Source organism: Gossypium raimondii, chromosome 8, assembly GCF_025698545.1.
Source record: "Gossypium raimondii isolate GPD5lz chromosome 8, ASM2569854v1, whole genome shotgun sequence".
Classification (NCBI taxonomy): Eukaryota; Viridiplantae; Streptophyta; class Magnoliopsida; order Malvales; family Malvaceae; genus Gossypium; species Gossypium raimondii.
Genome location: NC_068572.1, coordinates 6,562,548 through 6,587,726, shown reverse-complemented (window position 1 = coordinate 6,587,726; position 25,179 = coordinate 6,562,548). Strand labels below are relative to the sequence as shown.

At 32.8% G+C, this 25,179-nt stretch overlaps 2 protein-coding genes across 4 annotated transcripts; one reads left to right on the top strand and one right to left on the bottom strand.

Moving 5' to 3' along the window:
* The first annotated feature begins 14,394 nt into the window (after positions 1–14,394).
* Positions 14,395–18,161, top strand: LOC105790559 (uncharacterized). 3 transcript variants are annotated; one of them, XM_012618223.2, is made up of 8 exons: positions 14,395–14,560; positions 14,955–15,484; positions 15,797–15,962; positions 16,053–16,103; positions 16,184–16,366; positions 16,500–16,584; positions 16,786–17,453; positions 17,572–18,161. In XM_012618223.2, the coding sequence occupies exons 2-8, from the start codon at positions 15,021–15,023 to the stop codon at positions 17,938–17,940; spliced, it is 1,986 nt and encodes a 661-aa protein (XP_012473677.1). In that variant the 5' UTR covers positions 14,395–14,560; positions 14,955–15,020; the 3' UTR covers positions 17,941–18,161. The 3 variants fall into 3 exon arrangements, with proteins under 3 accessions (XP_012473677.1, XP_012473675.1, XP_012473676.1); XM_012618221.2 differs by having other exon boundaries at positions 16,783–17,453; XM_012618222.2 differs by lacking the exon at positions 14,395–14,560 and adding an exon at positions 14,613–14,853 and having other exon boundaries at positions 16,783–17,453.
* Positions 18,162–18,729: 568 nt separating this feature from the next.
* LOC105790560 (uncharacterized) lies at positions 18,730–22,147 on the bottom strand. Its single transcript, XM_012618225.2, has 10 exons — positions 21,893–22,147; positions 21,217–21,312; positions 20,963–21,047; positions 20,358–20,479; positions 20,191–20,215; positions 20,008–20,091; positions 19,869–19,898; positions 19,675–19,780; positions 19,514–19,583; positions 18,730–19,051 (listed from the first exon to the last, which is right to left on the bottom strand). Exons 1-9 carry the CDS (start codon positions 21,980–21,982, stop codon positions 19,520–19,522), a joined length of 702 nt encoding a protein of 233 aa, XP_012473679.1. The 5' UTR covers positions 21,983–22,147; the 3' UTR covers positions 18,730–19,051; positions 19,514–19,519.
* Positions 22,148–25,179: the final 3,032 nt, after the last annotated feature.

Below are 25,179 nucleotides of genomic sequence, written 5' to 3'. Positions count from 1 at the left end.
GAATCTCCCAAATACTGAACATTGCCTATTTTTGCAAATTTGTTTTGAATGATAACAGGTGTAACATTTAAACAATGTGTGCTTATCTTGTTTGGATACAATACATCAATGGGTAAGTATCTAACATGGTATATAGTATAGTGATAATAATACATAATAACTATATGGGTAGAATGTTAGAATAAATAAATAAAGGGATATAACAATAATACTAAAGTAATTGTAATAATAATATCAATGATCAAATCATAATAATAATAAAATAAATAAGGTAACCTTAAAATAAAGTAAAATGGAAAATGCATGATAATAAAGATAAGTAAACATGACATGAAAGTATCAAAATAATAATAAAAATAAAAAATAGAACAATAACTATAATAATAAAATGCACAAGTAAAAAATATGAATAATCTATTTTTTTAGTGTAAAAGGATAAATAAATAATAATAAACAAACAAATAAATACATAAAATATAAAATTTTATGGAAAGGTTTAAATTAAATAGGCTAAGGATTAAATCGCCATTTAAACGAGTTTTAGGGATAGATTGTAAAAATAAAAAAGATAGAAAGAAGGGCCAAAATAAAACGCGCGCAAAGGTACAGGGATTATATGGGAAATTACTCCCAGTCCTCAGAGTGCGCCGTTTCAATAGGGGCCAAAATGAAACAAAAATAAAATTATGCGGAAAAACTTAAAATATATAAAACAGATAGGACCAGATTGAAAAGGTGTCCAAAAGCGGAAGGACCGAAAGGGTAAATAGACCCATAGTCCAAAAATACGCAGATCTTGAAGGGTCTTGGGTCGGATCTCGGGTTGGCCTTAAACGACGCCGTTTTGGCACTTAAATGGCCAAAGTGAAACGACGTCGTTTCACACTATTATAAAAACCAAAATTTTCCCAAAATTTTCATTTTCACCTCCCTTCTTAAAAAAAACAAAAAAAAAACCTCTCAAACCTCTCTTCTCTTCCAGGATCCGGTCAAAGATTCGGCCATCGGCCGTCGTGCCGACCACCAATCACCGACAATGGCGCCGCCGTCTGCGATGGTCGAAAAATGCAAAACCCTATTTTTTTGCCCCGTTTTTTGAATAGAGCCCAAATTTGAGGCTAAAATACCCAAAAATAGAAAAAAAGAAGAAGAAACTTTTGACCCCTTTTTTAACCGATTTCGACGCCGGAGAAAGTTCTAACGAGCAAGCGAAACGACTTAGGTGGGTTTCTTTCTTTTCTTTTTATTATTTTATTTTTACATGTAAAATACAAGAGACTTAAGAGTAAAAAATAAAATAAAAAAATAGTAAAGGGATCACCTTTTTTTTATTTTTTGTATTCGATTTTTCTCTATTTTTTTATTTTAATTTTCGCCTCCAAATTACATTGAATTTGTGGCTTTTATAGCCAAATGCTTTACACTGTTTGCTTTCATCTCTACCACTGTTTCTCAGCTGTTTCTTTTTGGTTTGTTTGCAGGTTTTAGCGATGTCAACGGAGAGGCCCTTGCCATTTCGGTGCAAGGCGGCCAGGCCTCGGGTGATGGGCGTGCTGCGGAGGCACATGGGTGGCAACAGAGGGTGCGGCGCAAGGCAAGAGCTAGGGTTTCCTGCTAGCTTAAGATAGTGGGTCATTTGGGCCATTAGGTTTTTATTTATTTTGGGTCATTTGTAATTTTGTTTTGGGCCTGTAATAATTTATTTTTTGTTTGTAAATCGAGCCTTGGCTAAATTGGTCTGTTATAGCTGCTCCTCTTTGCTCATTGACGTGAAACGGGAATGGAGCAAATACTTAAAAAAAAAGGGGTCAATTTTGCCTAGTCCTGCCAAATCTCGACTTCTTTGATGCTTCTCTTCTTCAAGTAGTCTCATTCTAACCCACTGTAACTTCAGGGGTATAGGAAATGTAATTTCAACCTGCTCCACTGCAACTTTAATGAGATAAGATTTGTAGATTTAATCTACTCCACTGTAGCTTCAGGGAGATAAAATTTGTAGCTCCAACCTGCTCCACTGCAACTTCAGGGAGATAAGGCCTATAGCTTTAATCTGCTCTACTGCAACTTTAGGGAGATAAGACTTGTAACTTCAACTTGCTCTACTGCAATTTTAGGGAGATAAGACTCGTAACTTCAACTTGCTCCACTACAAATTCAGGGAGATAAGGTTTGCTATGATCTGCTTTACTGCAACTTCAGAGAGATAGGATCTGTAATTTATAGCTTCAATTCGTTCCACTGCAACTTCAGAGAAATAAGATTTGCTATCTTCAGTCTGCTCCACTGCAACTTCAGGGAGATAAGACTAGTAACTTCAACCTGTTCCACTGCAACTTCAGGGAAATAAGGCTTGATATGATTTGCTCTACTGCAACTTCAGAGAGATAAGATCTGCAATTTAGCTTCAATTTGTTCCACTACAACTTCAGGAAAATAAGATTTGCTATCTTCAGTCTACTCCACTGCAACTTCAAGGAGATAAGACTAGTAACTTCAACCTGCTCCACTGCAACTTCAGGGGGATAAGACTTGATATGATCTACTTTAGGGAGATAAGTCTTCAGTCTGCTCCACTGCAACTTCAGGGAGATAAGACTAGTAACTTCAACCTGCTCCACTGCAACTTCAGAGAAATAAGGCTTGATATGATCTGCTCTACTGCAACTTCAGAGAGATAGGATCTGTAATTTATAGCTTCAATTCGTTCCACTGCAACTTCAGAGAAATAAGATTTGCTATCTTCAGTCTGCTCCACTGCAACTTTAGGGAGATAAGACTAGTAACTTCAACCTGCTCCACTGTAACTTCAGGGAAATAAGGCTTGATATGATCTGCTCTACTGCAACTTCAGAGAGATAAGATCTGTAATTTAGCTTCAATCTGTTCCACTGTAACTTCAGGAAAATAAGATTCGCTATCTTCAGTCTACTCCACTACAACTTTAAGGAAATAAGACTAGCTATTTTCAGTCTGCTCCACTACAACTTCAGGGAGATAAGACTAGTAACTTCAACATGCTCTACTGCAACTTTAGGGAGATAAAGATTGCTATGATCTACTCTACTGCAACTTCAGAGAGATAAGATCTGTTTATTTTTAACCTGTTCCACTGCAACTTCATGGGGATCTGAATTGTAATTTGTAGCTTTAATCTGTTCTACTGCAACTTCAGGGAAATAAGATTCGTTATCTTTAGTCTACTCTACTACAACTTTAGGGAGATAAGATCTGCAATTTATAGCTTCAATCTATTCCACTGCAACTTTAGGGAAATAAGATTCGTTAACTTCAGTCCTGCTCCGCTGCAACTTCAGGGAGATAATGTTTGTGGCTTTAATATGTTTCACTGCAACTTTAGGAAGATACGATTTGTAGCCCATCTTCAATTTGCTCCACTGTAACTTTGGGGAGATAAGGTTGGTTTATTTTTAACCTGTTCCACTACAACTTCAGGGAGATAAGGTTTGATATGATCTGCTCTACTGTAACCTCTGAGAGATAAGATCTGTAATTTATAGCTTTAATCTGTTCCACTACAACTTCAGGAAAATAAGATTCATTATCTTCAGTCTGCTCCACTGCAACTTCAGGGAGATAAGACTTGTAACTTCAACCTGCTCCACTGTAACTTCAGGGAGATAAATTTTGCTATGATCTGCTCTACTGCAACTTCAGAGAGATAAGATATGCAATTATAGCTTCAATTTGTTCCACTGTAACTTCAGGGAAATAAGATTCACTATCTTTAGTCTGCTTCACTGCAACGTAAGGGAGATAAGACTAGTAACTTCAACCTGCTCCACTGCAACTTTAGGGAGATAAGTTTTGCTATGATATACTCTACTGTAACTTCAAAGAGATAAGATCTGCAATTTAGCTTTAATCTGTTCCATTGTAACTTTTGGGAAATAAGATTCGCTATCTTCAGTCTGCTCCACTGCAACTTTAGGGAAATAAGACTAGTAACTTCAACCTGCTCCACTGCAACTTTAGGGAAATAAGGTTTGCTATGATCTTCAATCCATCCCACTGCAACTTCAGGAGGATAAGGATTAGTGGCTTCATTGACCTGTTACACCATTCTCTGGGTAACATGACCTGTAGAATCCATTTCATCGGCCTATTTATACCAAGTGATTAGGATGTTATGATCAGAATGAATCAAATGCTCCTAACTAGATGTGTATGAATGATATTTGCATGAATGCAGATTGTCATTTTTTGAGAATGATATTTTTTTAATGCTTAGGTTGTCATTGCTCGTTGTTCATCAATATTTTATCACTGACGTATTACGCTGCCTTCTTGCTCAGCTAGTATCTTTGACAGAAAACCCGAAGAAATAGTCATAATTTAGGTTATTCTTTCTCAAATGTTTCCAACCCCTAGGTTAGTTCTAAATAATAGTCTTGTTTTAGGTCTCCGTACTATTTAGAAGCTTTCAGAGTAATATGCAGAACTCTTTTTGCTTGAATATTATCAGTCTATTAATCATTATTTCAATGAAAAAAGCTTGAAAAAGATTATCACAATGGACAAGATGGAATTTTATTGAGAGCAAAGTTTGAAATGAATAAATTAATCAAGATAGCAAATTTTGCTAAGACACGAAATGAATAAGATGAAAATAGGTGCCCCAGATATCGTAGCATGAGCTTCTCTGCACAAAACTTCTCGAGGACCCTTTGAACTTGATACGTGTTTAGAAGTCCTAGAAGACTTTGTTAATGTCTCAAGAGGTGGTATCCCTCCTTTTCGTTAATTCGGAGAGGACAAGACTACCACATGCCCCACCTTTGATAAAAAAATTGAATTGCCCATTCTTGGGTTTTCAACTCAACGCCTCTTTGGTCTCAATGCGCCATTTGCGAGTTTTCACCTTGGCCTCTCATTTTTTTTTTCTTTTCTTTTTATTCTTTTTCTTTTCTTTACTTTCTTATTTTTATTTTATTTTCTTTCTTATTTTTTTTTCTTTTCTTTTTTTTTAAATATTTTTTGATTAAATCTGAACTCATAGGATTAGGCATGTCCTTGTTATCCCTCCCGATCAAAATCCACACTTTTTTAGATAAGATCCTCCACATAAGGTCCTTCCCAGTTTGACATCCACTTTCTTCTGAAGTCCTTTTGTATGGGAAGGATCTTCTTCGATACTAGGTCCCCCTAATGAAATTCTCTGGGGCGAACCTTTTTGGTAAGCTTGCATCATTTATTTTTGGTACATTTGACCATGAGGATAGCCCTTAGCCTCTTTTCTTCGATCAAGTTTAGTTGATCATATCGGGATTGGATTCCTTCTACTTCATCCAACTTCAAATCTGATAAAACTCGAAAAAAAAGAATCTCGACTTCAATGGGGAAAACCGCTTCCATCCATAAACTAATGAGAAAGGCGTTGGCCCAGTAGAGGCTTTTTTTTTGCCTCCACTGCATCGTTCATTTTGGGGCGATATGGTGATAATCTTGAACAGACTGCAAACTTCTGATATCGTGCTGTTGTTCAAATTTAGTGCATTTGTCAAATATGATCCTTTTTGGCATTTCATACCGACATATGATTTTTTTTCAAGAACTTTGTGACATTGGCATATGAAGTAGCTTGCACCCACTCAGTGAAGTAATCGACGACCATAAAGATAAATTGATGACCGCCAAAAGCTTTTGGCGAGATCAGCCCAATGACATCCATGCCCCATATAGATAAAAACCATGGATTCTATTGATTCTTTGTAAGGTAGGATCTATTTCTCATCTTGCTCTACTATCCTTAACAAATCAGGAGATAAGTTATAATCTCAGTCATCTTCAAAGTCCCGAGGTTCCTCTGGACACATATCTTGCTCAAAAGGAGGTTCTGAGTCAATAGTAATGTTGCTCATATCATTGATATCTGGAGACCTGTTATAGGGACTAAGAAAGATCCAAAAAATAAAAGAATTGAAGAATATTTATCTATATAGTATGATTATGAATGAAATGGAAACAATAAAAGAATATTTGCTCGAAGTGAGACACAAAGATGCATTTTATTGAAATAAAGATGTTGGACATAAGCCTCTCTCACAAAAAGAATCTTATTGCTTCTAGGCTTAGAGCAACGAGTGTGTTTTGGACATTACTTTAAATTAGCTCTAAACAAAGATGCGTTTTATTGAAATAAAGATAGAAGGAAAGGCCAAAACAAAACGCGCGCAAAGGTACAAGGATTATATGGGAAATTACTCCTAGTCCTCAGAGTACGCCGTTTCAATAGGGGCCAAAATGAAACAAAAATAAAATTATGCGAAAAAAATTAAAATATATAAAATAGATGGGACCAGATTGAAAAGGAGTCCAAAAGCGAAAGGACCGAAAGGGTAAATAGACCCTTAGTCCAAAAACACGCAGATCCTGAGGGGTCTTGGGTCAGATCTCGGGTTGGCCTTAAACGGCACCGTTTTGGCACTTAAATGGCCAAAATGAAATGGTGCCATTTTACACTATTATAAAAACCAAAATTTTCCCAAAATTTTTATTTTCACCTCCTTTCTTCAAAAAAAAAACAAAAAAAAATCTTTTCAAACCTCTTTTCCCCTCTGGGCTCTGGTCAAAGATCTGGCCATCGGCCGTCGTACCGGTCACCAATGACGACGCCGCTGTCTGCAGTGGTCGAAAAAAACAAAACCCTATTTTTTAGCCTCTTTTTTTGAATAGAGCCCAAATTTGAGGCTAAAATACCCAAAAAATAGAAAAAGGAAGAAACTTTTAACCCCCTTTTTAACCGATTTCGACGCTGGAAAAAGTTCCGGCGAGTAAGCAAAACGAATCAGGTGGGTTTCTTTCTTTTCTTTTTATTATTTTATTTTTACATGTAAAATACAAGAGACTTAAGAGTAAAAAATAAAATAAAAAAAGAGAGTAAAGGGATCACCTTTTGTTTAAAAAATTTTGTATTCAATTTTTCTCTTTTTTTTATTTCAATTTTTGCCTCCAAATTACATTGAATTTGTGGCTTTTATAGCCAAATGCTTTACATTGTTTGCCTTCATCTCTACCACTGTTTCTCTGTTGTTTCTTTTTGGTTTGTTTGCAGGTTTTAGCGAAGTCAACGGAGAGGCCCTTGCCATTTCGGTGCAAGGCGGCCAGGCCTCGGGCGATGGGCGCACTACAGAGGCACGTGGGCGGCAGCAGAGGGTACGGCGCAAGGCAAGAGCTAGGGTTTCCTGCTAGCTTAAGATAGTGGGACATTTGGGCCATTAGGTTTTTATTTATTTTGGGTCATTTGTAATTTTTTTGGGGGCTTGTAATAATTTATTTTTTTGTTTGTAAATCAAGCCCGGGCTAAATTGGCCTGTTACAGCTATATTGAATTTTGATCTGATGACTTTGCTAATTGGACAGTTATTTAAAGTACAAATGGTTTGACGCTAAAGTTAGTGGTTTTGGAAATGAGGTATCAGGCCTCGTTTTCATAAATCAAGCTTGTAAATATTTTTTTAAAAAAATTTACGGAGTTTTCTATATAGGTGAATTGAATTTTGATCCAAAAATTTTAATGATTGGATGATTAATTAGGGTACAAGGACTAAATCATAAAGATCGTAAAAGTTAATTGCTATTGATTTTTGTTAGTTAAAAAGCTTAATTAGTAATTATCCAAGGATCTAAGAGGCAATTAGCCCATTTATAATTGTTAGGGACGGTTAATGCTTGTGTTTTTATTAGAAATATATGTTGATTTAATTAAAATTATAGTAATATATGTTATAATAAAAGAGCATAAAGGTGGAAGGAAAGAGAATTTTCATTCTCATCTTCCTCCACCATTCAAACACCATGGGAGAAGGAAAATGAAATCTTCAACATTGTTCAATAATCGCCCCTTGCATGTAAGCAATTTTAAAGTCCGTTTTTGTAAATTTAAAAGAAGAAATAGAAAACAACAAAAATAAAATATATTCTAAACCTAATCTAAAAATGAAAATAAAAGAAAATCTAACCTAAAACTATGAAAAATTAAGGGGAAATGTTCAGCCCACAAAAATCTGCCTTTCAAAGCTTATAAAGTAGTATTTATAATATAATAACATTTAACCTAGCATTAACCGTTATGCCCTCAAATGAAAAAAAGATTTAAGCTTGTTTGGACACAAAATTGCCCCTGTAGTTTTTCACCTGTCAGGCAACGGTATCGCGACACCCAACCTTCAGTGTCGTAATACCCAAAGCAGTAGCCAAATCGGGGCCTTGGGGGTCTCGAAGTCGCAATACCATCCATCGATGTCGCGATACCACTGGAAAATGACTCAATTTCTTCACTTCAACACCTTCAAGGATATCATAACTTCCATGGCATTTGTGTTTTGGTACTCACTCTGAATGACATTCTCCTCGAGTTTGAGCCCTTATTGTTTCCCTACACCAACTCAATCACATTGTTAGGTTCCTCATGGCATGTTTAGCCAATTTGGGTGTCAAAAGGGTGTAAAACTAAACAATAACGTTTATTAATGCTTAGAACTAAAAATTGACAAAAACCTAAAAAAAGACACTTAAATTGCTTGAGAATAAGTTCATCAAGTGTATTGGAGAGCCTAATTTGACGTGTCAAATTAGGCTCGAACTCCTTCACACTTAAGTGTTTGTTTATCCTCAAGCAAACACACAAAACAGCATAAGACAACCTTTGGAATATGTTGACCAATAAGAAGCATAGTAATATTCAAATATTGAATTCATACAAGACATTTCTCGCATACAACTTAAGATTGATGTTTAACTAACTTAAGTATTCCTCAAGCAAATATACCTAGTTCACTAAGTTAAGAAATAACAAACCTAGAGGCAATTCAAATGAACAAATACTTGATTATGTGATTCATCAACATAAACTATATAGATACGTAGTAGACACAAAATAAGAATCAAAAGCATTCATTAAGCTAATTATAAACAAATAAAAAAATCGTGCAAAGGAAATGTTTAGGTCACATAGGTCTTCTAGGCTCGTAACATTTAGAGGCTTAGGACGATTTGGATTTCAAACACAAAGATAGCTTGAAACGGTTTCAAGCACTAGAAACAGTAAAACACATGACATTGTTTCCCATTTATCTCCAAAGTAGTCATTAAGCTCACCATTTTATTTCTCCTTCTCTCACCTTCCTTATCTCTTCAAAGAAATAGAAGATATTGTTCAATATTAGTGCATACAAAAAGCTAGCGAGTACTAACCCATTACGAAATGAAACATATCTTTCAAGCTCAAAAATGATTTTTCGTTTAAGTGTTTGCTAAAAATGTTCATGCTTTCACTCACAATGTTTTTTATTCACTTTGCTTTTAACCCTTACATTGCTTTTATTCACTCAATTTTTTTTATATCTAGCAAGAGTCTATACACACCATATTAAACAATCTCTTCTCTTTTCTCTCAAGAACAATTTGAAACCACCAAAATGTCTCTACCTAACCCTCAACATCCATGCCCCAACGTTCATTTCAAAGTGCATTTTAAGATCAAGGACAGAGAAGGGTTGAGTTTTTAACTTAGTTTAAGCTCAAGGTTTCACAAATATAGGTTCATCAAGAAAGGATAATTTTGAGGCTCAAATCATGGGATCTAGGGATAACATATCATCAATGTTAGTCATTTAAGCTCTTAACTAGTCAAACAATGCCTTAGGTTATCCCTAAACATATCACGATACACAATTTCAATCATGCCTACATTTACCCCAATGAATAACAATTGATTCAAGCACTATTTATCTACAAACATCTATACAATCTATCTATCATTTGACATAGATCGTACACATTTACATAAAGAATAATTACCTCTAATCTATTATGCAGTTTAACTTATTGAACTAACAAATCTACTTTTAAAATACCAAAATAATCTAACATCAATCAAAATTTACATGCTCAAAAGTCAACAATACATCATTCAATATCACAACCAATAATCCCAATGCCAACATATTTCAAGCACCATAAAAGAACCGATAGTCTGACTAGTTCGCCTACCGATCCAATTCTAAAAATGTTGAGCTTTGTTGATGATATATTATAAGTAAAATTAAATATTTATTGTTTGGGTTTTGAAGGAAGTGTGAAAGAAGAGAGAACAAAAATTTCTCATGCTTTTTAAAATAAATTTTAAAATTCAAAATTTTGAATTTGTCCGAATTCAAATTGAACATTTTATTTATTATCTAAATAAAGAATTTAAAATTTCAAAATCTAAATTCAAAATCATTTTACCCATGTTTCCAAAAATATTAAGAATAAAATAATAGAGTGATCACGGAGAAAGTTGGGAATTTGATTGTAAGAATATAACATATAAACAAACGCATGGGAATGATAGGATAATATATTAGGAGAAAGAAAAGGACTAAATACCCGTCTGTATAATAATATTATAGAAGTACTTTCATGTGATTATCTTTCCCTTTTCTCTGCTCCAAGCCCATCTGCAATTCTATATCTCCTCAGGTTTAACTTTTTTTCACGATAAATGTAAAAAAAATATCAAAGTAAAGCATGAGCTGAATGGTAAATTTATAATTTTCTTGATGCATTTGGCATGGGTTCAAATCCAATCATATGCACTCTCGAATAACATAGCTTATTTTAAATGTCAACAACCCAAAAACTGGGTATTGACATTTAATATCTAGGGTTCAAGTTTTAATAATAACATCCCATTTATAATGTACCAAAATATATATCACTTATTTTAAATATAAAAAACATTTTAATAATTTTCCTAATTAAATTGATTAATTAATGGCACTGTTCAATTAAAATTTTAAATAATTTTAAGCAAATGTAATCGAACTATTCTTGTATCATCTAGTTTTCAACATTAATAATTTTTTCTTTCTTTGCCCGTCATTTTTTTCTTAATATTTTACAATTGTTCTATTGTTATTATCAACTTCTACTATAAAACTTTAAAATAGTATATTTCCTATTTTAATCATTTTAAATTTTTTATTATTCAAATAAATTACTAAATTGACAAAATATTTTTATTAGAGTTAGGTAACTCTCGAAATTCAAAACAGTTATTCTACTTTCCTTCTTTCTTGTTCATTTCATGGGAAAAGTCTTAAAAGAAAATAAAGGTCAAATTAACCCGAAATAAACGTTAACAACTGAAGGAAAACAAATTTCAACTGAGCAATTTATCAAACAAATGGAAGACAAATTCAAAACTGTCATATAACTTACACTATAGCTCCCGAGTTAAGAGCGCTGTTGATCATCTTCCTCTCCACTGGACCTATAATTTTGACCCTCCGATCAGCCACCGCCGGCGGAACCGGCGCACTAGTCCAGTCCCCTTCTCTGATATACTTCATGAGAGAATAGATATTTCAGAGAGAGAATTTTAGATCTTTGCTTTTCTTATGGTTTTTGTTTCTGCTTGGGTTTTATTTCAAAAAAATATTTGGAGATTCAACTCAAAATTTAGAGTTTTCTTTTTTATTTTTTATTTCTAAAAAATAGAGAAGGATAAATCCCCAAACTTATTGCCGTCGTCCAGTCAGTATTCAGGTTTTTCATCAGCCAAGAATGCTTTAAACTCACGAGTTGTTTCAGTCAAAGCTTGGATTGGGTTTCTTTTGCAAACTACTAGTTTTGTTATAGTTTTTTTTTTTGAGGTTTATGGTGATGATTTGGAGCAGAGAGAGGGGGGAGGGAATGATGTTGGTTCTGTTTGAAAGAGGGAAGGGGAAGGGAAATGGTGGATGGAGATGGGGAAGACGAAGATGGAGAGAGGATATTTTTAATTAATTTATTTTTTCTGTTTTTTAGTTAAATTAAGGAAAATAAAATTTTAATTACGTGTCAACTTTTGATTGGTCGAGGAAATAAAGTTTAAGTAGATGGTTTTATAAAAGAAATTTAGATACCTAACTTAAAAAAGTGGTATAATTTGAGAGTTAATTATTCAATTAAGCCTTAATAAAATCAAGTTAAAATAATAAGTTTAGTATAGTCAACACCTTTCCTTTAATGCGATTTTCTTCACAAAATCATTTTCATTAAATAAAAAATATTCATATAATTTAATATTTTCAATAATTTTTATTACTAAAAATATTTAAATTAAATATTTTTAATAATATTTATTATTAACAAATATTTGAATTTATCCACAATATATGATTTTTTTCTCATTTTAATTAAATTTGTTACATGAATACATTTGAAAAACAAATCGCGTATTGATTCAAGATTGTAAAGATATACTATTTACAAATTTTCCTCATTACATTACATATATAAATTTAAGTATATTCTGTATATAGTTTGAAATTATCTTTATGCTAAAATTTAATTTAATGAAAAATATATTTTAGAAAATATTTATAAAAAGAAAAAGAATTATTTACTTACATTGAAATAATAAATTAAAATGGTAGATATCAAAGAACCAAAACAAGCAATAATTGTATATTTATTTTTTTAATAATGAATAATTTAATATAGGAAGTAACTCCCAAATCAATGTTACATTTTAATGAAAATAAATTAATTTTGCATACCAAAATTGAAATCACATTTCAATTAATTAAATTATTTAAAAGTAATAACTTTTCATCATGCCAGATGTCCTCCTTCATAATAATATTAAATATTTATCACATTCTAAAAATTATATCAATTGTAGTAGAGATTGGAATAAAATTATAAAATTTTAAATTCAAAGTAAATAATTTTGATTGATTATTAAATTTAGGAAAATATCAAAACATAATTTCTCCATTTTAATTAAAAAGACCAAAGCCCTTAGGGAGCTAAAAAATCCCAATTCATTTGGAGTACTTTGTATTACCATTCATCCAAAAATGAAAGCCCTACGGAATAGATAGTGTTGCCAAATGCCCAATATATTGTTGTAGGGTTCATATAGCTTAGTAGGCCTACATGCAGATGCAGGGCCATATGACCCCTAACTATTTACTTGTAGCCTGCTTTCTACTTTCACAACTTAAAGCCTAGACATAGGTACTACGGTTGGTCATAAGTCATGAGGCACAAGGTCATATATTCCAATCAATGTTCCTCTCATATTTTCTCTATCACCAAAACAAATAAAAGATTTACTACTTTTCTTTTGTGTTAAGAAAAAAAGAGAGTAGATGCCAAGTTAGTAATGTAACTTTTATAAGTTTTCATATTGAATCCTAAAAAGTAAAAATTTTCATTTTAAACACTACCGTTAAAAATTATTTTCATTTTAGTCACTTATCATTTTCTAAAAATAATGTTATTTAAAAAAACCTTATATTTTTACAGAAAATTGAATGATTCAGCTATAAAGATGAAACTCAATTTTTCCTATAACTCAAATTCTGTAAAAACTCAAGTAATTAAATGGAAAACCCAAAATTTTTCCATTGTTACGAGAAAAGAAAACTAACATTAAATTAAAAGAGAGAAAAGGTAAATTAAAAATAAAATAATTTTTCCTTGTTAAAATCTAAAGTCTTTCTTATAAATATCTAAGTAATTCACTGTAAACTCTCAAGTTTTTTCTTTTGTAGGAAAAAAATTAAATGAAATTAAAAGATTAATTTTTTTCTTATAAATAGTTAAATAATTCATTGAAAAATCTCGAGTTCTCTTTTATGAGAAAAAAACTAAAATTAATTCTTAAAAGAAAAGGAAAAAGTTTCACTTAAAAACATGAGTTTTTTCATATAAAACTAAAAATTTATATTAAAATTAAGAACAAATGATAAAAATAAAAACAATTTTATTTTTCAATGCCTAAAATTAAAATCTAATGAAAATTAAATTCTTTAACTATATAGTTTTTATAAAGAAATGAGAAACAAATGAAAATTTAAAAGCCATGGGTTTCGCCTTGAAAAAAGGGCGCCTCAGCCAACATAGCAGATGTTGGGTTCAGGGCAAGGCATGTTACTTGGTTACATACATACACCCTACCCCTCCAATAACTAGCCGACAAACTACCTCAAATCTATATGTTCCAAGTCTGGTTCCGTATGTAACAAGCAACTTTTTGTAACAAAATTATTTATATATAAATATTAAATTATAGCTTTGGAATTGTTTTTATTAAATAAAAAGATTGCATATTTTTAGAAAGGATACATCTCATATCCATATAATGAATTTCCATTTATTATGTAAAATAAAATTTGATTTATTTCAGTTGTATATATATAAGTACACCATGTGAATACATAAATATAAAATATAATGTTGTATTAATGATCTGTAAAAGTTAATTTCTTGATTTGTTAATTTATTTATTTTTGAAAATTTGGAAAATGAGGATTATTCTTGTATTTTTTTGGTTATGAAAATTATTAGGAGTTAGGAGTAGTGTTTGATGGATGTATCTATTTATTAGGATAATTTTTAATATTGAGGAATAAGGCAACGCGCAAAGACAAAAAAGGTCTCAAAAATCAGATCTTTAAGCAAAAGCAAAAGCAGAAACCACATCTTCTCTTCTGGGTCATCTTTACTCAATTCTGGATCATCTGTTTCTATCAAGTCCTTCCTTCACTCTACTTGATCTAACCAGGTACATTCTCCATGTTCTTCTTCTTCTTCCTCTTTAGATTCATTTTTATTGATTTACCTACGTAGCTGCCCACCCATTCTTTTGCTACCCACCACTCGATCCACACACAAATTTGGAAGCAATAATAATAATACCCATCAAGTAATGGAAGTGATTGAAGATATCCGGGTTTTGGGTCTGGATGAAAATTGAGATCTTGATTGCAATTTGCTTGTTTTGTGCTACCCCCAATATTGAAGTGTATTTAGATCTGCTGTTGTTATATGTGCATTCATTAATAATTGTTTTCTTAGGTTAGCCACTCTATTATAATTAATAACTATCATCCTTTCGTCATCTTTCTATTTCATATTAGTAATTTCCCTTTTTTGTTTTTGGTATTGCTCTGTTTTAGATACCCTTAATTATAGTCGATCGGGGTTTCTCGTATTTCATCTTTTGTGGGTTCATTCTACCAACAATGTGGAGGTTCAAGCCATTTTTGCAAAAAGAGCCTGCAGGGCTCGAGGGCCGAACCCTTGACGTTGCCAATCTTAAACTTCATGTTCGGAATGTTATTGCCGAGGGTGGCTTCTCTTGTGTCTACTTAGCTAAGGATGCTCTACATGCTTCAAAGCAGTATGCTTTGAAGCACATCATATGCAATGATCAAGAGTCATTGGAGTTGGTTGTCAAGGAGATCAGTGTGTTGAAATCACTTCAAGGACACCCGAACGTCATCACACTTTATGCGCATACGATCTTGGATATGGGAAGGACCAAGGAAGCCCTTCTTGTCATGGAATTTTGTGATAAATCTCTTGTTAATTGCTTAGAAACCAGAGGAACTGCCTATTTTGAGGAGAAACAGATTCTTAACATTTTCTTGCATATCTGCAATGCAGTCTTTGCAATGCATTGCCAGTCCCCGCCAATTGCTCACAGGTATTTGGTCCTAAAGCTCCTCAAGTTTTTAGGTTGAGCACATGAACTTCGAATTGAGCTTTTACCTTTCATTGAAGTTTAACTTAAAAAATTTTTTGTAGCTTTGGATTGCTTTGTACATCTGTTATGTGGTACTGCCACACGCCAGCCTTTTTTCCCCTTCACACGTGAATAAGAGAAATGAAAATATGATCAAATAAAAAAAGATGCCATGATCCCAATTTATAAGGCCTAAAGTCAGAAATCTTTTCCAAGTTCGTTATAACTGCTCTCAGGTGCATGTTTCTTTACTTGGCATTTTGATTTTTGCAGGGACTTGAAAGCTGAGAACATTCTGTTGGGTTCTGATGGATTATGGAAGTTGTGTGATTTCGGGAGCACATCAACCAATCACAAGCGTCTTGAGAAGCCTGAAGAAATGGGTATAGAAGAAGACAATATCAGGAAGCACACCACACCTGCCTATAGAGCCCCTGAGGTTGAATGAACAACTATTATTTTTATTAGATTTTAAAACTTGTGGTGGTTAAAATAGTTAATTTATATGTTCATTCTTTTGTTGGAATAGATGTGGGATCTGTTCCGGAGAGAACTTATAAATGAAAAGGTGGATATATGGGTAAGCATTTTCATGTGACATCTAGATGTATTAGATTAGATATGCCAAGTACAAACTGCAGCTGCTATGTCATGTTGCAGGCCCTTGGGTGTCTCCTCTTTCGAATTTGCTACTTCAAGAATGCATTCGACGGTGAATCAAAGTTACAAATCTTAAATGGGAACTACCGGATTCCAGATTTACCAAAATACAGCTCTTCAATTACAAACCTAATTAAAGACATGCTTCAAGCATCACCTGTTGACAGACCTGACATCACACAGGCAAGCACTTTGCTTGATTGGTCATTCATCCTTGAATTTAGGTTAGTTTTAGATAGTCTATGCCCATGTTAATCTTTGGCAGAGATCTAACATCGTGTTAACTGATGTTGGGATTTTTCTCCCATGATGACAGGTCTGGTTTCGTGTTAATGAGCAGTTGCCTGCTGCTCTACAGAAGTCTTTACCTGATCGGCCACCTGAAATGCCATCTACTGAAGGTGACGATTTATACCAATTGACAGTTCAGTTCTCCACTTGAAGGTCTAATATTTGTATTAAATTTAACTGCATCTTGCTATGGTAGACACTGGCGTGTGGGATGAGTTATTGAAGATTATAGATAGAAAAAGTTTGAATATTGGAGGCTTAGACATTAGTTTTCTTTGAACTTGAATGGATTCTTTGTGCCAATTTAGCAGGTGTTCCAAGGTCTTCAAATAGATCACCTCAGATGCCTTCTAGAAGCCCCCCATCCCCTCCAGTTGGGGAACCAGCTAAAACCTCACCACAGCCTGGCTTAAGGGCAAGTGGCGGACAGCTTGGTGCTTTTTGGTCTACTCAGCATGCAAAGGACGCAGATGTTGCTGAAGAGAAGAGCAGACCCAAATATGACGAAGATCCGACCAGCTATAGCTCAGTTAAACATAAGAGGAGTCCTATAAGAGGGGAAACTGTACAAACACATTCTCCTGCTCGAAGTATGCCTGATAAATCACACAAGCCTGAAGATGGCCTTAGTAAAGACATTGAAATTAATTTTTTTGAGAACAAGGATACCACCACTTCTTTTCAAGATGAGGCGTTTAACACCTTTGTTGCTGAATTTGATAGTAATAAGATCAGTTCTGGAATTATTAATAAAAATACTGGAAAAGAAAAAGCATTGGAGGCTGAAATAGTGAGGCTGAAAGAACAGCTAAAACAATCCAACTTGGAGAAGGCTGAGATGACCATGAAATTTGAAAAGTTATCTGCAATTTGTCGTTCTCAGCGGCAGGAAATACAGGAGCTCAAGCAAACTCTAGCTGCTAGAACTCCATCTCCTAATAAAAGTACTTCAAGATATCATAACTCACCGGGAAGTCTGGTACAGTTTTCTTCTTCTTTTTTTTTTTTTCCTATTTGTATGCGTATACATGAACTTTTTCCAATCACATATCTACCTGTTGGTTATGCTCTTGATTGACCTATTTGTTTCATCGCAGGGAGAGAAGGTTGAAGGAACATTTTCGGAATTCACACAAGAAAAAGCTGGTAACTGGAAAACTGCTAGCCCAGAAGCAAAGCCATGGCAGGCTTTTCCAGAGGATGCCAAACCGCAGCAGCAGCAACCTCTTTCAAAGGATAATGTCCAGTCAGTTAGAACTAGAAATGGTCACTCAAACATGCATGCTGCTCAAGCAACTTTTGGTATGGAAACATGGGGTTTTGGTGCAGATAACTTTACAGCTGCCCCTACGGCCAGCTCCCAGAGATTAAAATCAATGATAAATGAAGGAAGTAGTTCCCAACGCGAATCAAAAATAAAGGAGAGTAATCCAGTTTCCCAACCTGCTGGGTGGGCTGGTTTCTGATGTAGTTACCATGTGGAGTTAAATATATGAGGAGTAGTCTGTCCTCACATTGACAAATTTAATACTTGTGGTTGGGAAATATGAGAGGAAAGAAGAGAGATTGAATAATTACGTGACTTGCCAGGCTTGTTTCCTGCTATTGTTTGTCTTGTCTGTGTGCAGTTGAACATTTGCACATTTCTCTGGGCTAAGCAGCAAATACAAAATGTATACTTGTTTTACTTGGTTCTTTCTCCAACATGACTTGATGTTTGGTTGTTTTTGTTCAAAGTGATAGGTGGTGTGACGCTGCTTCAGAGTGACTAGTGTTTTCTGTTTTCTTTCTGACCGTAACATGCAGTTATTTGGTCGTATTTGATGCGTAAAATGTCTCACAGGCTATTATAGGCTCTGGTGTACGTGGTGTTCATTGAATTCATATTCATGGCTGTGTTGAGATTTTCTCTCCTAGTTCTTCCTCAGATGGTTATGTTCATAAAAACAACCCATTAAAAGAAATCATTATAGAAAACTTGATCTTTTCCATTAAATGAGGATGACATCATGATTTTGTTAGACCAAATCAACAACTTATTTAATTCATGCCTGACATTGCAAATTGAAATTGGTATGTTCCATTTTTCCTTTATTTAAATGTGAAATGAATGAGTAAAATATCTTCGGTATTACCATGTAAAAAGAGTGGTGTTTTGCCCTCAAATCTGCAAGTATGATACTGGGTATATTATGGTGTTAAATATATTTGCAAATAAAACTAACCCTCCAAAACTCATATTTGCAACCTTAGCATTCAGAATGATGGGCTGAAAATGAATTAAACCTGTAAATAATATTACTTTACAATATGGTCTAGTCTAGTACAGTCTGAAAAGAAAATGAATCTGAGCCCAAATGAGAAAGGGTTACAAAGAATGAAGCCAAGCTGTTATTATCTAATACCAAAAACAGAATTGCACAACAATACATTGCTGGATGAATGATGAATCAAATTACAAACAAATAAACTATGTTCTGAATAAGGAAAAATGGCATCCTCCATTTTAACACAGTGCTGAATGATGTACAATAATAACTTGCCGGTACCAAGATGACTTTCAACCAATCCCAGAACCTGAAATTGAAATTAAAATGGCAAATTCAAGACATGACAATAGAAGAAAAAGAAACAGCTTGAGATTTTTAAAACCATGATTTATAGCCTTTTCTTTCAAATCAATTTAATAAATACCAATCAGATAGATTCATGTTTATACTAGATTACAGCAAACTACCACTTTTTAAGAAGCAATGCTGAATAAAGCACGGATTTCAACTTAAAAAACAAAGATATCATCAATCACCTTGCAGCTAGATAGCCTATAGTTGAATTATAGAGTAAAGCCAGGTTCCTTAAATGTCAGAGCAGCTTAATGGAACAATAACAACATCATGCATATTTCACTTCCACTCAACTATAGCAATGTTCACAGATGCTCCAATATAACATTGCCTCACGCTATTGCTTTAAATTTCAATCTAAATCACCTGTTCTAGCAAATAAAGGAAAAAATATCCTTTCAGAAGGAGGCTGTACCTCAGGTCAAGCTAAGATGAGAAGTCCTAGATACACTGATGCACCGAGAAATATGAATGATATCATTCCCCTGCAAATAGTGTACAAAAAGAATGTGAGCAGCAAGACAGAAATAATCATTGAAAACAGGACAGCCAATGCTTCAAGTGTCAGTTTCTCACCATATAAACCCCCATCCAACTCCATTGCAGGGGCAAGGACAAATTTCGGCAAACTTCTCGGCATCACTGGAGTTGACTCTTCGAGATATTAGATCATCATAGATATCTATACAACAATATTAAAATCACCTCAAATTTAATGCTTAATTGAAAGAAAAAAAAATGTCAGAGGAAGCATCATCACCGAGACATACCATAGACTGAAAACAGACTGTTCATGACACCTGCAATTTCCAAAATAAGAAATAAGCAACATTTCTTTTCACGGAAGAGATGGTAGAATGAAATTGTTCTTTGGGAACGATAAAGAAAATCCGACAAGAGAGCCTATACCGATGAATAGAATGGCGTAACGGAGAATATGAACTGTTGTCCTTTCTTGCAAAAACCAAATTAGAGCAAGGAAAATAATAAAACCTGAGGAATCCAATTTATATATGACAAAATTGTTAGCACTTCAACTTCAACTCCTAGTTATAAAAACACAAGTCACCACAAGGTTATAAGGGTACTCACCAATGGACAGTCCTCGAAGTGTCCACTGTTTGAATAATCATACACATTACAAGTTAAAAGTTTGAAAGTACTCTTTGAAGAATACAAAATAAAAAAGGAAAGAAAGAAAGTATCTAAATATTAATGCAAATTTTTATCAGGAAATACCATAATCCTTGATATCTTACATTTTTAGCATAAAAGAGCACGACAACGAGAGCAAGAAGAAAACAACCAGCAGCTATTCTTGCAGTGAGGAGATTTGTGGATGCAAGAATCAAAGCCATCCCCCAAAATGATGAGCCAAGATCTGAATGTAAAAGCAATTGTAGTAGCATAAGTATCACTAAAAAGCAACTTGTATTAGATGAAAGACCACGTAGTTTGAAAAAGATGCAATAAATAGTTTGAAAAGAATGGTAAACTAGTTTATATAGGAAAAAGGGAAGGAAAAGAATAGGTAACTTTGTATATAAAAGTTTAAATCAAGAAAATATGTATGCCGGTCACTCCATATGTGACGAGTTGTCCTCAGTGAAACATCAAGAATATGGCAAACACAAGCAGCCAATGACCACAAACTTGCACTCAAATTAGACATGTCTTGATCATGCACTCATATACAGATTACATACAAATAATAAATGCAGGAGAGCTGTATCTTGTCCGAATAAGAGTAAATGGATCTTTCCATAAATTTCATAAAATAAAAATGTGTTTCTTACTTAGTTCTAGCATTTATGTCACATACCATGAAAAAAAAAAGGATGAGTTTAGAGATGAAAAAACTTACATCCAGCAGGTAAGATCACCCAATATATACCGCCTCTTGTCTGTGTTACTCCACCTTCATCTGCATGAACCTTGATCCCTTCTACCTACATCATTAAGTAAAAGGAACATTGATCATTGAGCAGACCATAATCCAAAGATTAAAACCAGCAAGATGAGTAGGTAGAAAAATTAAGCAGCCAAAATCTAATGATCACATTAAAGACATGTTTAAACTCTTCATATGATATGTGATAAAGGAAAGGGATTTCTTACATGACCACAGGTAAGTTTGCAGGCAATTGCATGACTTGCTTCATGCAAGAATACTGTAATGAGCTTAAACGGCAGCAACAGCACTGTCCTCCATAGCTACAACAATCAGGGGGAAACATTAGGTCAATCCATTTAAGCAAACATAGGCAACCAGTTCAAATTCCAAAGAATGCTGTATCTTTTAACAGAAAGTCAACTGCAGTGAATCCTCCTAGAAAACTCCTAAAACCTTGGCATCCTCATCCTTATGAACAGCTTATGAAAATTGTTGTAAATGCCATAGCATTTATGAGTTCCTTATGAACAGATTTACAACAATTATTACAAAAGTAAATCATAAATGCTCCCAGAAAAGAACCCAATTTCCTTCAACGTGCAAACCAAGAAACTATTTAAACTGTTAATCTATTTCAAAATTCAAATTACCATCAATTCGATGGTTTCTCCAAAACAAGAAACTTATTAAATTTTAAACTAAAAGTAACAATCATGGCTTAGTCAACTAAACCGTAGATCTATCACCCTTCAAACAAACATAACCATGGAGCTCTTACCAAAATTACCCCATTGTTTTTACCGTGTTTATATTGTTTCCTTAAAACAACCAAAAGCATAGCAGAGAAAAAGATGATCTTCGTTATAAACAAGAGAAAAAAAAATCAAGAAAGAAGCTTACAACAAGAATGACAACAGTGAAGACACCAATTGTAACCAGAAAGGTAACTTGGCCATTATTGCAGCAACTGTTTAGCTCCCAGTTCACCATTTTTCTGCCTTTATTTCAAAATCTAAAAAGAACCCTTTTTTTTTCCAGGGGTCTTTTGTTTGGGATTTGAGAAAGTTAGATGAAAAAACAATGAGGGGGAAAAAGATAAGAGAAAGAAAATAGAGGGGAAAAAAAGAAGAAAGAAAATGGAAAACTGAGTTGGTCTGTCTTTTTTCGTATTATGTTTTAGCGTCAACTACCTAGGTGACCAAGTTTTAGAAAGCTTTCATTTTGGTCTTTTAAAATGAAATCTTTGTAATTTTGTCACTAAAATTTTAAATATTTTTATTATTTTAGTCACCTAGTTAACTGTACGCGCTAGATCATGTTCATAGTTTCATTTTAATCACCTAACTTTTAGACAATTTTTATTTTAATTAGGAAAAAAATTAAAGATTAAAATAAAAAATAATAGAAACTAAAATAATGTATCAAAATTTGTCAAATTATACTTCCTTATCACATTGTCATAAATTCTAAATTTTATTGACACTTTAAGGAAAAAATTTCAATAACTTATTTGATTGATTTTATGTTTTAAATTTTAAATTTTCAATATTGAAAAAATAAAACTTCACTCAATGGGCTAAATAAGTATAATTTGACAATTTTTAAAGCATGATTTTAATTAGTTTTTACCATTTTTTTCACTTTAATCCTTAATATTTTTTACCTCAATTAATATTAAAAAAAAGGTATTTTCGAGTGACCAAAATGAAAGTAACATAGAAGTTGGGTGGCCAAAATGAAAGTGTGAACATGATATGGGGTGTACAAGTTAACTGCCACTGGAGATTTAACAGTTAGGTGACTAAAATAAAAGCATCCAAAAAATTGGATGACCAATTTGGCAGTTTACCCTATAATATAATTTGAAAGAAATGTCAGAAGTAGAGAACCAATCCAAATGCGCGTTTGGTTGTTGTTGTCGACTTGGTTGTCTTCTGGCAGCTGAAGACTCGGGCAATGATCGGGAAACTTGGCTGCCTGGTTATGGTATAAATTTTTATTTGAAAAATAAAAACAATGGGATGTTTTCAACCTAATTAATTTACCAATTTTAAATATGTAAAGCAAGAATTTGACTATATATAGGTTTTCTTTTTCCATCAATTTTCCGTAGTCAAGATACCCTAAATCATATTCCAACCAACCATTGCCCTAATTTCATTAGGTTTCTAATCTTAGTTTCATCATCTGATTGTCAAACTCGTGGGGATACTCCATGCTGCTGTCATCCCACAACGGTTAATTTGGAATCTTGAGTTTAATTATTTATAATTGCATAAATATATTATGTTTGGATAATAATTATAATTAATGGGTCTCATCCAATTATACTTTACAATTTTTAGGGGAGTCTGAAAATTAAAATTCTAATAAAATTATTATAAAATAATTTATGTATTTTATTTAAATCCTAAATTTTTTAAAGTTATGGAAAAATTATTATAAAAATAATTTATTTGTTATAAAAGCGCCATAATATATTTATTTATAAAAGTTATGATTAAATATGGACATAATTTATTTATGTGTCCATGCTATATATTATAAAAAATAATATATTTATTTATAAAAATGCTAGATTTTTTTGTTATAACTTATATTTCTAAAGTTATGGAAAAATTTATATTATTTATAAAAGTGCTATGAAAGTTTTAGATAATTTATAAAACTTTTTTACTTAATTTACATATTATAAAAAAGATTTAACTCGCATAAGCCTTTTTCCAAATTAAGTTTATATAAATTTTATAATTAAAGTTAATAAACTATTTGAATTGTGAACTCAAATATTATAAGGTAGAGGCTAATTATGCAAATAAAAAAAGTTTTCTTGCACCATATTATTAGGTATGATACCATTCAGAGAATGGTGCTAGACACAAGCACCATAGACAACTCATGGACTCTTTAATTTGAGACATTTGGGGCTTCAAAATGTGGTTGAGAAGACATTTGTTGTTTTAAAACAAACATTTTTCATATCAACATCACCTTAGTATAGCATAAAAATCAAGGTTGGATCGTACTAGCATTTTGCATATTTCATAACTCTAGTCATAGGGGGAATTGAGACAATCCATACTTCATAGAGTACATGGAGAAAGAGATATTGATAATTTTAATAACGCGGGTCCAAATTCAGATGATGATGAACTCAGTCAATGACCAACATATGATAATAAAGAGCATATGTTAAATATTAAAGAGGGAATAACCCAACAAATATGCACTAGAACAATTAGATAAAATTGCATACGATGTTTATTCCTGCTATTTTTTTAGTATTTATATTATCAACTACTTTTTAGACTAACATAATATATATAATGATCTAATTTTATTTGTGTTACTTGTTTAAAAACTATTTTTATCATACTGAATATTTTTGTAGTGATTAATATTTTAAATATATAAATTATGTATATGTGTAATTACAACTTGTACTACCAAACATGACATAGAAAATTACGATGTAATTACACTTTGTCAACTAAACGCGTATAAAGAATTTCAATTCTATGTAATTACAAGAGAGTGTAATTACTACCCTAATAATTACACTTTCATTCAATTACTTTGTACTATTCAAACAGACCCTTATTATATCATACTTTTAGACAAATTATGTTTTTGAGAATGTAATACATACCATCTAGATGATTAATATTGTTGTAAAACTAATGATTTTAAAATGTGGGTAACTCTTTCTTATTATAGTTCATTTTGAACACATTATTTTCAAATGATGAGAAAATTTAAATTAACTGCAACATTACAAAGGATAAATGAGATGTTAATGAATTTATTAATAATCTTGTTTAGTAAGAAAATGTAACCTCCCTAACCTGTTTTAAACGTTATGGCTGAATTTTGTAGCTTACATTGACCATTAAAATGGCCTAGTAAAACCATTCAGTATAGAAACTCCTATTTTGAATTTTTTTTAGAAAACTTAGCGTGGTTATGTTGTGTTAATTTAAAAAAGTCAAATTATTAAGTTGCCTATATAAGTCCACTTTATTAGAAAGTTGCATTGTTTGAAAAACAACTTAATTGTTTTTTTTGTTAAATTGCATTTTTAAAACTTCAATTTGCATTATCACACAGCTAGAAAGGTAATACCTTATTCGACCACCTTAATTGTCTCCTCAACACCGAGGATGGTAATGAGGTGGGACGAGGGGTGG

What these genes read in the sequence shown, in the direction of transcription:
- LOC105790559 (XM_012618221.2), top strand. Translation starts at nt 15,021, where the DNA reads ATGTGGAGGTTCAAGCCATTTTTGCAAAAAGAGCCTGCAGGGCTCGAG. An exon ending in CTGCCTATAGAGCCCCTGAG is followed by an intron (nt 15,963 to 16,052) that starts GTTGAATGAACA and finishes TTGTTGGAATAG; the next exon opens with ATGTGGGATCTGTTCCGGAG. An exon ending in ACAGACCTGACATCACACAG is followed by an intron (nt 16,367 to 16,499) that starts GCAAGCACTTTG and finishes CCATGATGACAG; the next exon opens with GTCTGGTTTCGTGTTAATGA.
- LOC105790560 (XM_012618225.2), bottom strand. Translation starts at nt 21,982, where the DNA reads ATGGTGAACTGGGAGCTAAACAGTTGCTGCAATAATGGCCAAGTTACC. An exon ending in GCAAACTTACCTGTGGTCAT is followed by an intron (nt 21,048 to 21,216) that starts GTAAGAAATCCC and finishes TTAATGATGTAG; the next exon opens with GTAGAAGGGATCAAGGTTCA. An exon ending in GGTGATCTTACCTGCTGGAT is followed by an intron (nt 20,480 to 20,962) that starts GTAAGTTTTTTC and finishes TTTTACATTCAG; the next exon opens with ATCTTGGCTCATCATTTTGG.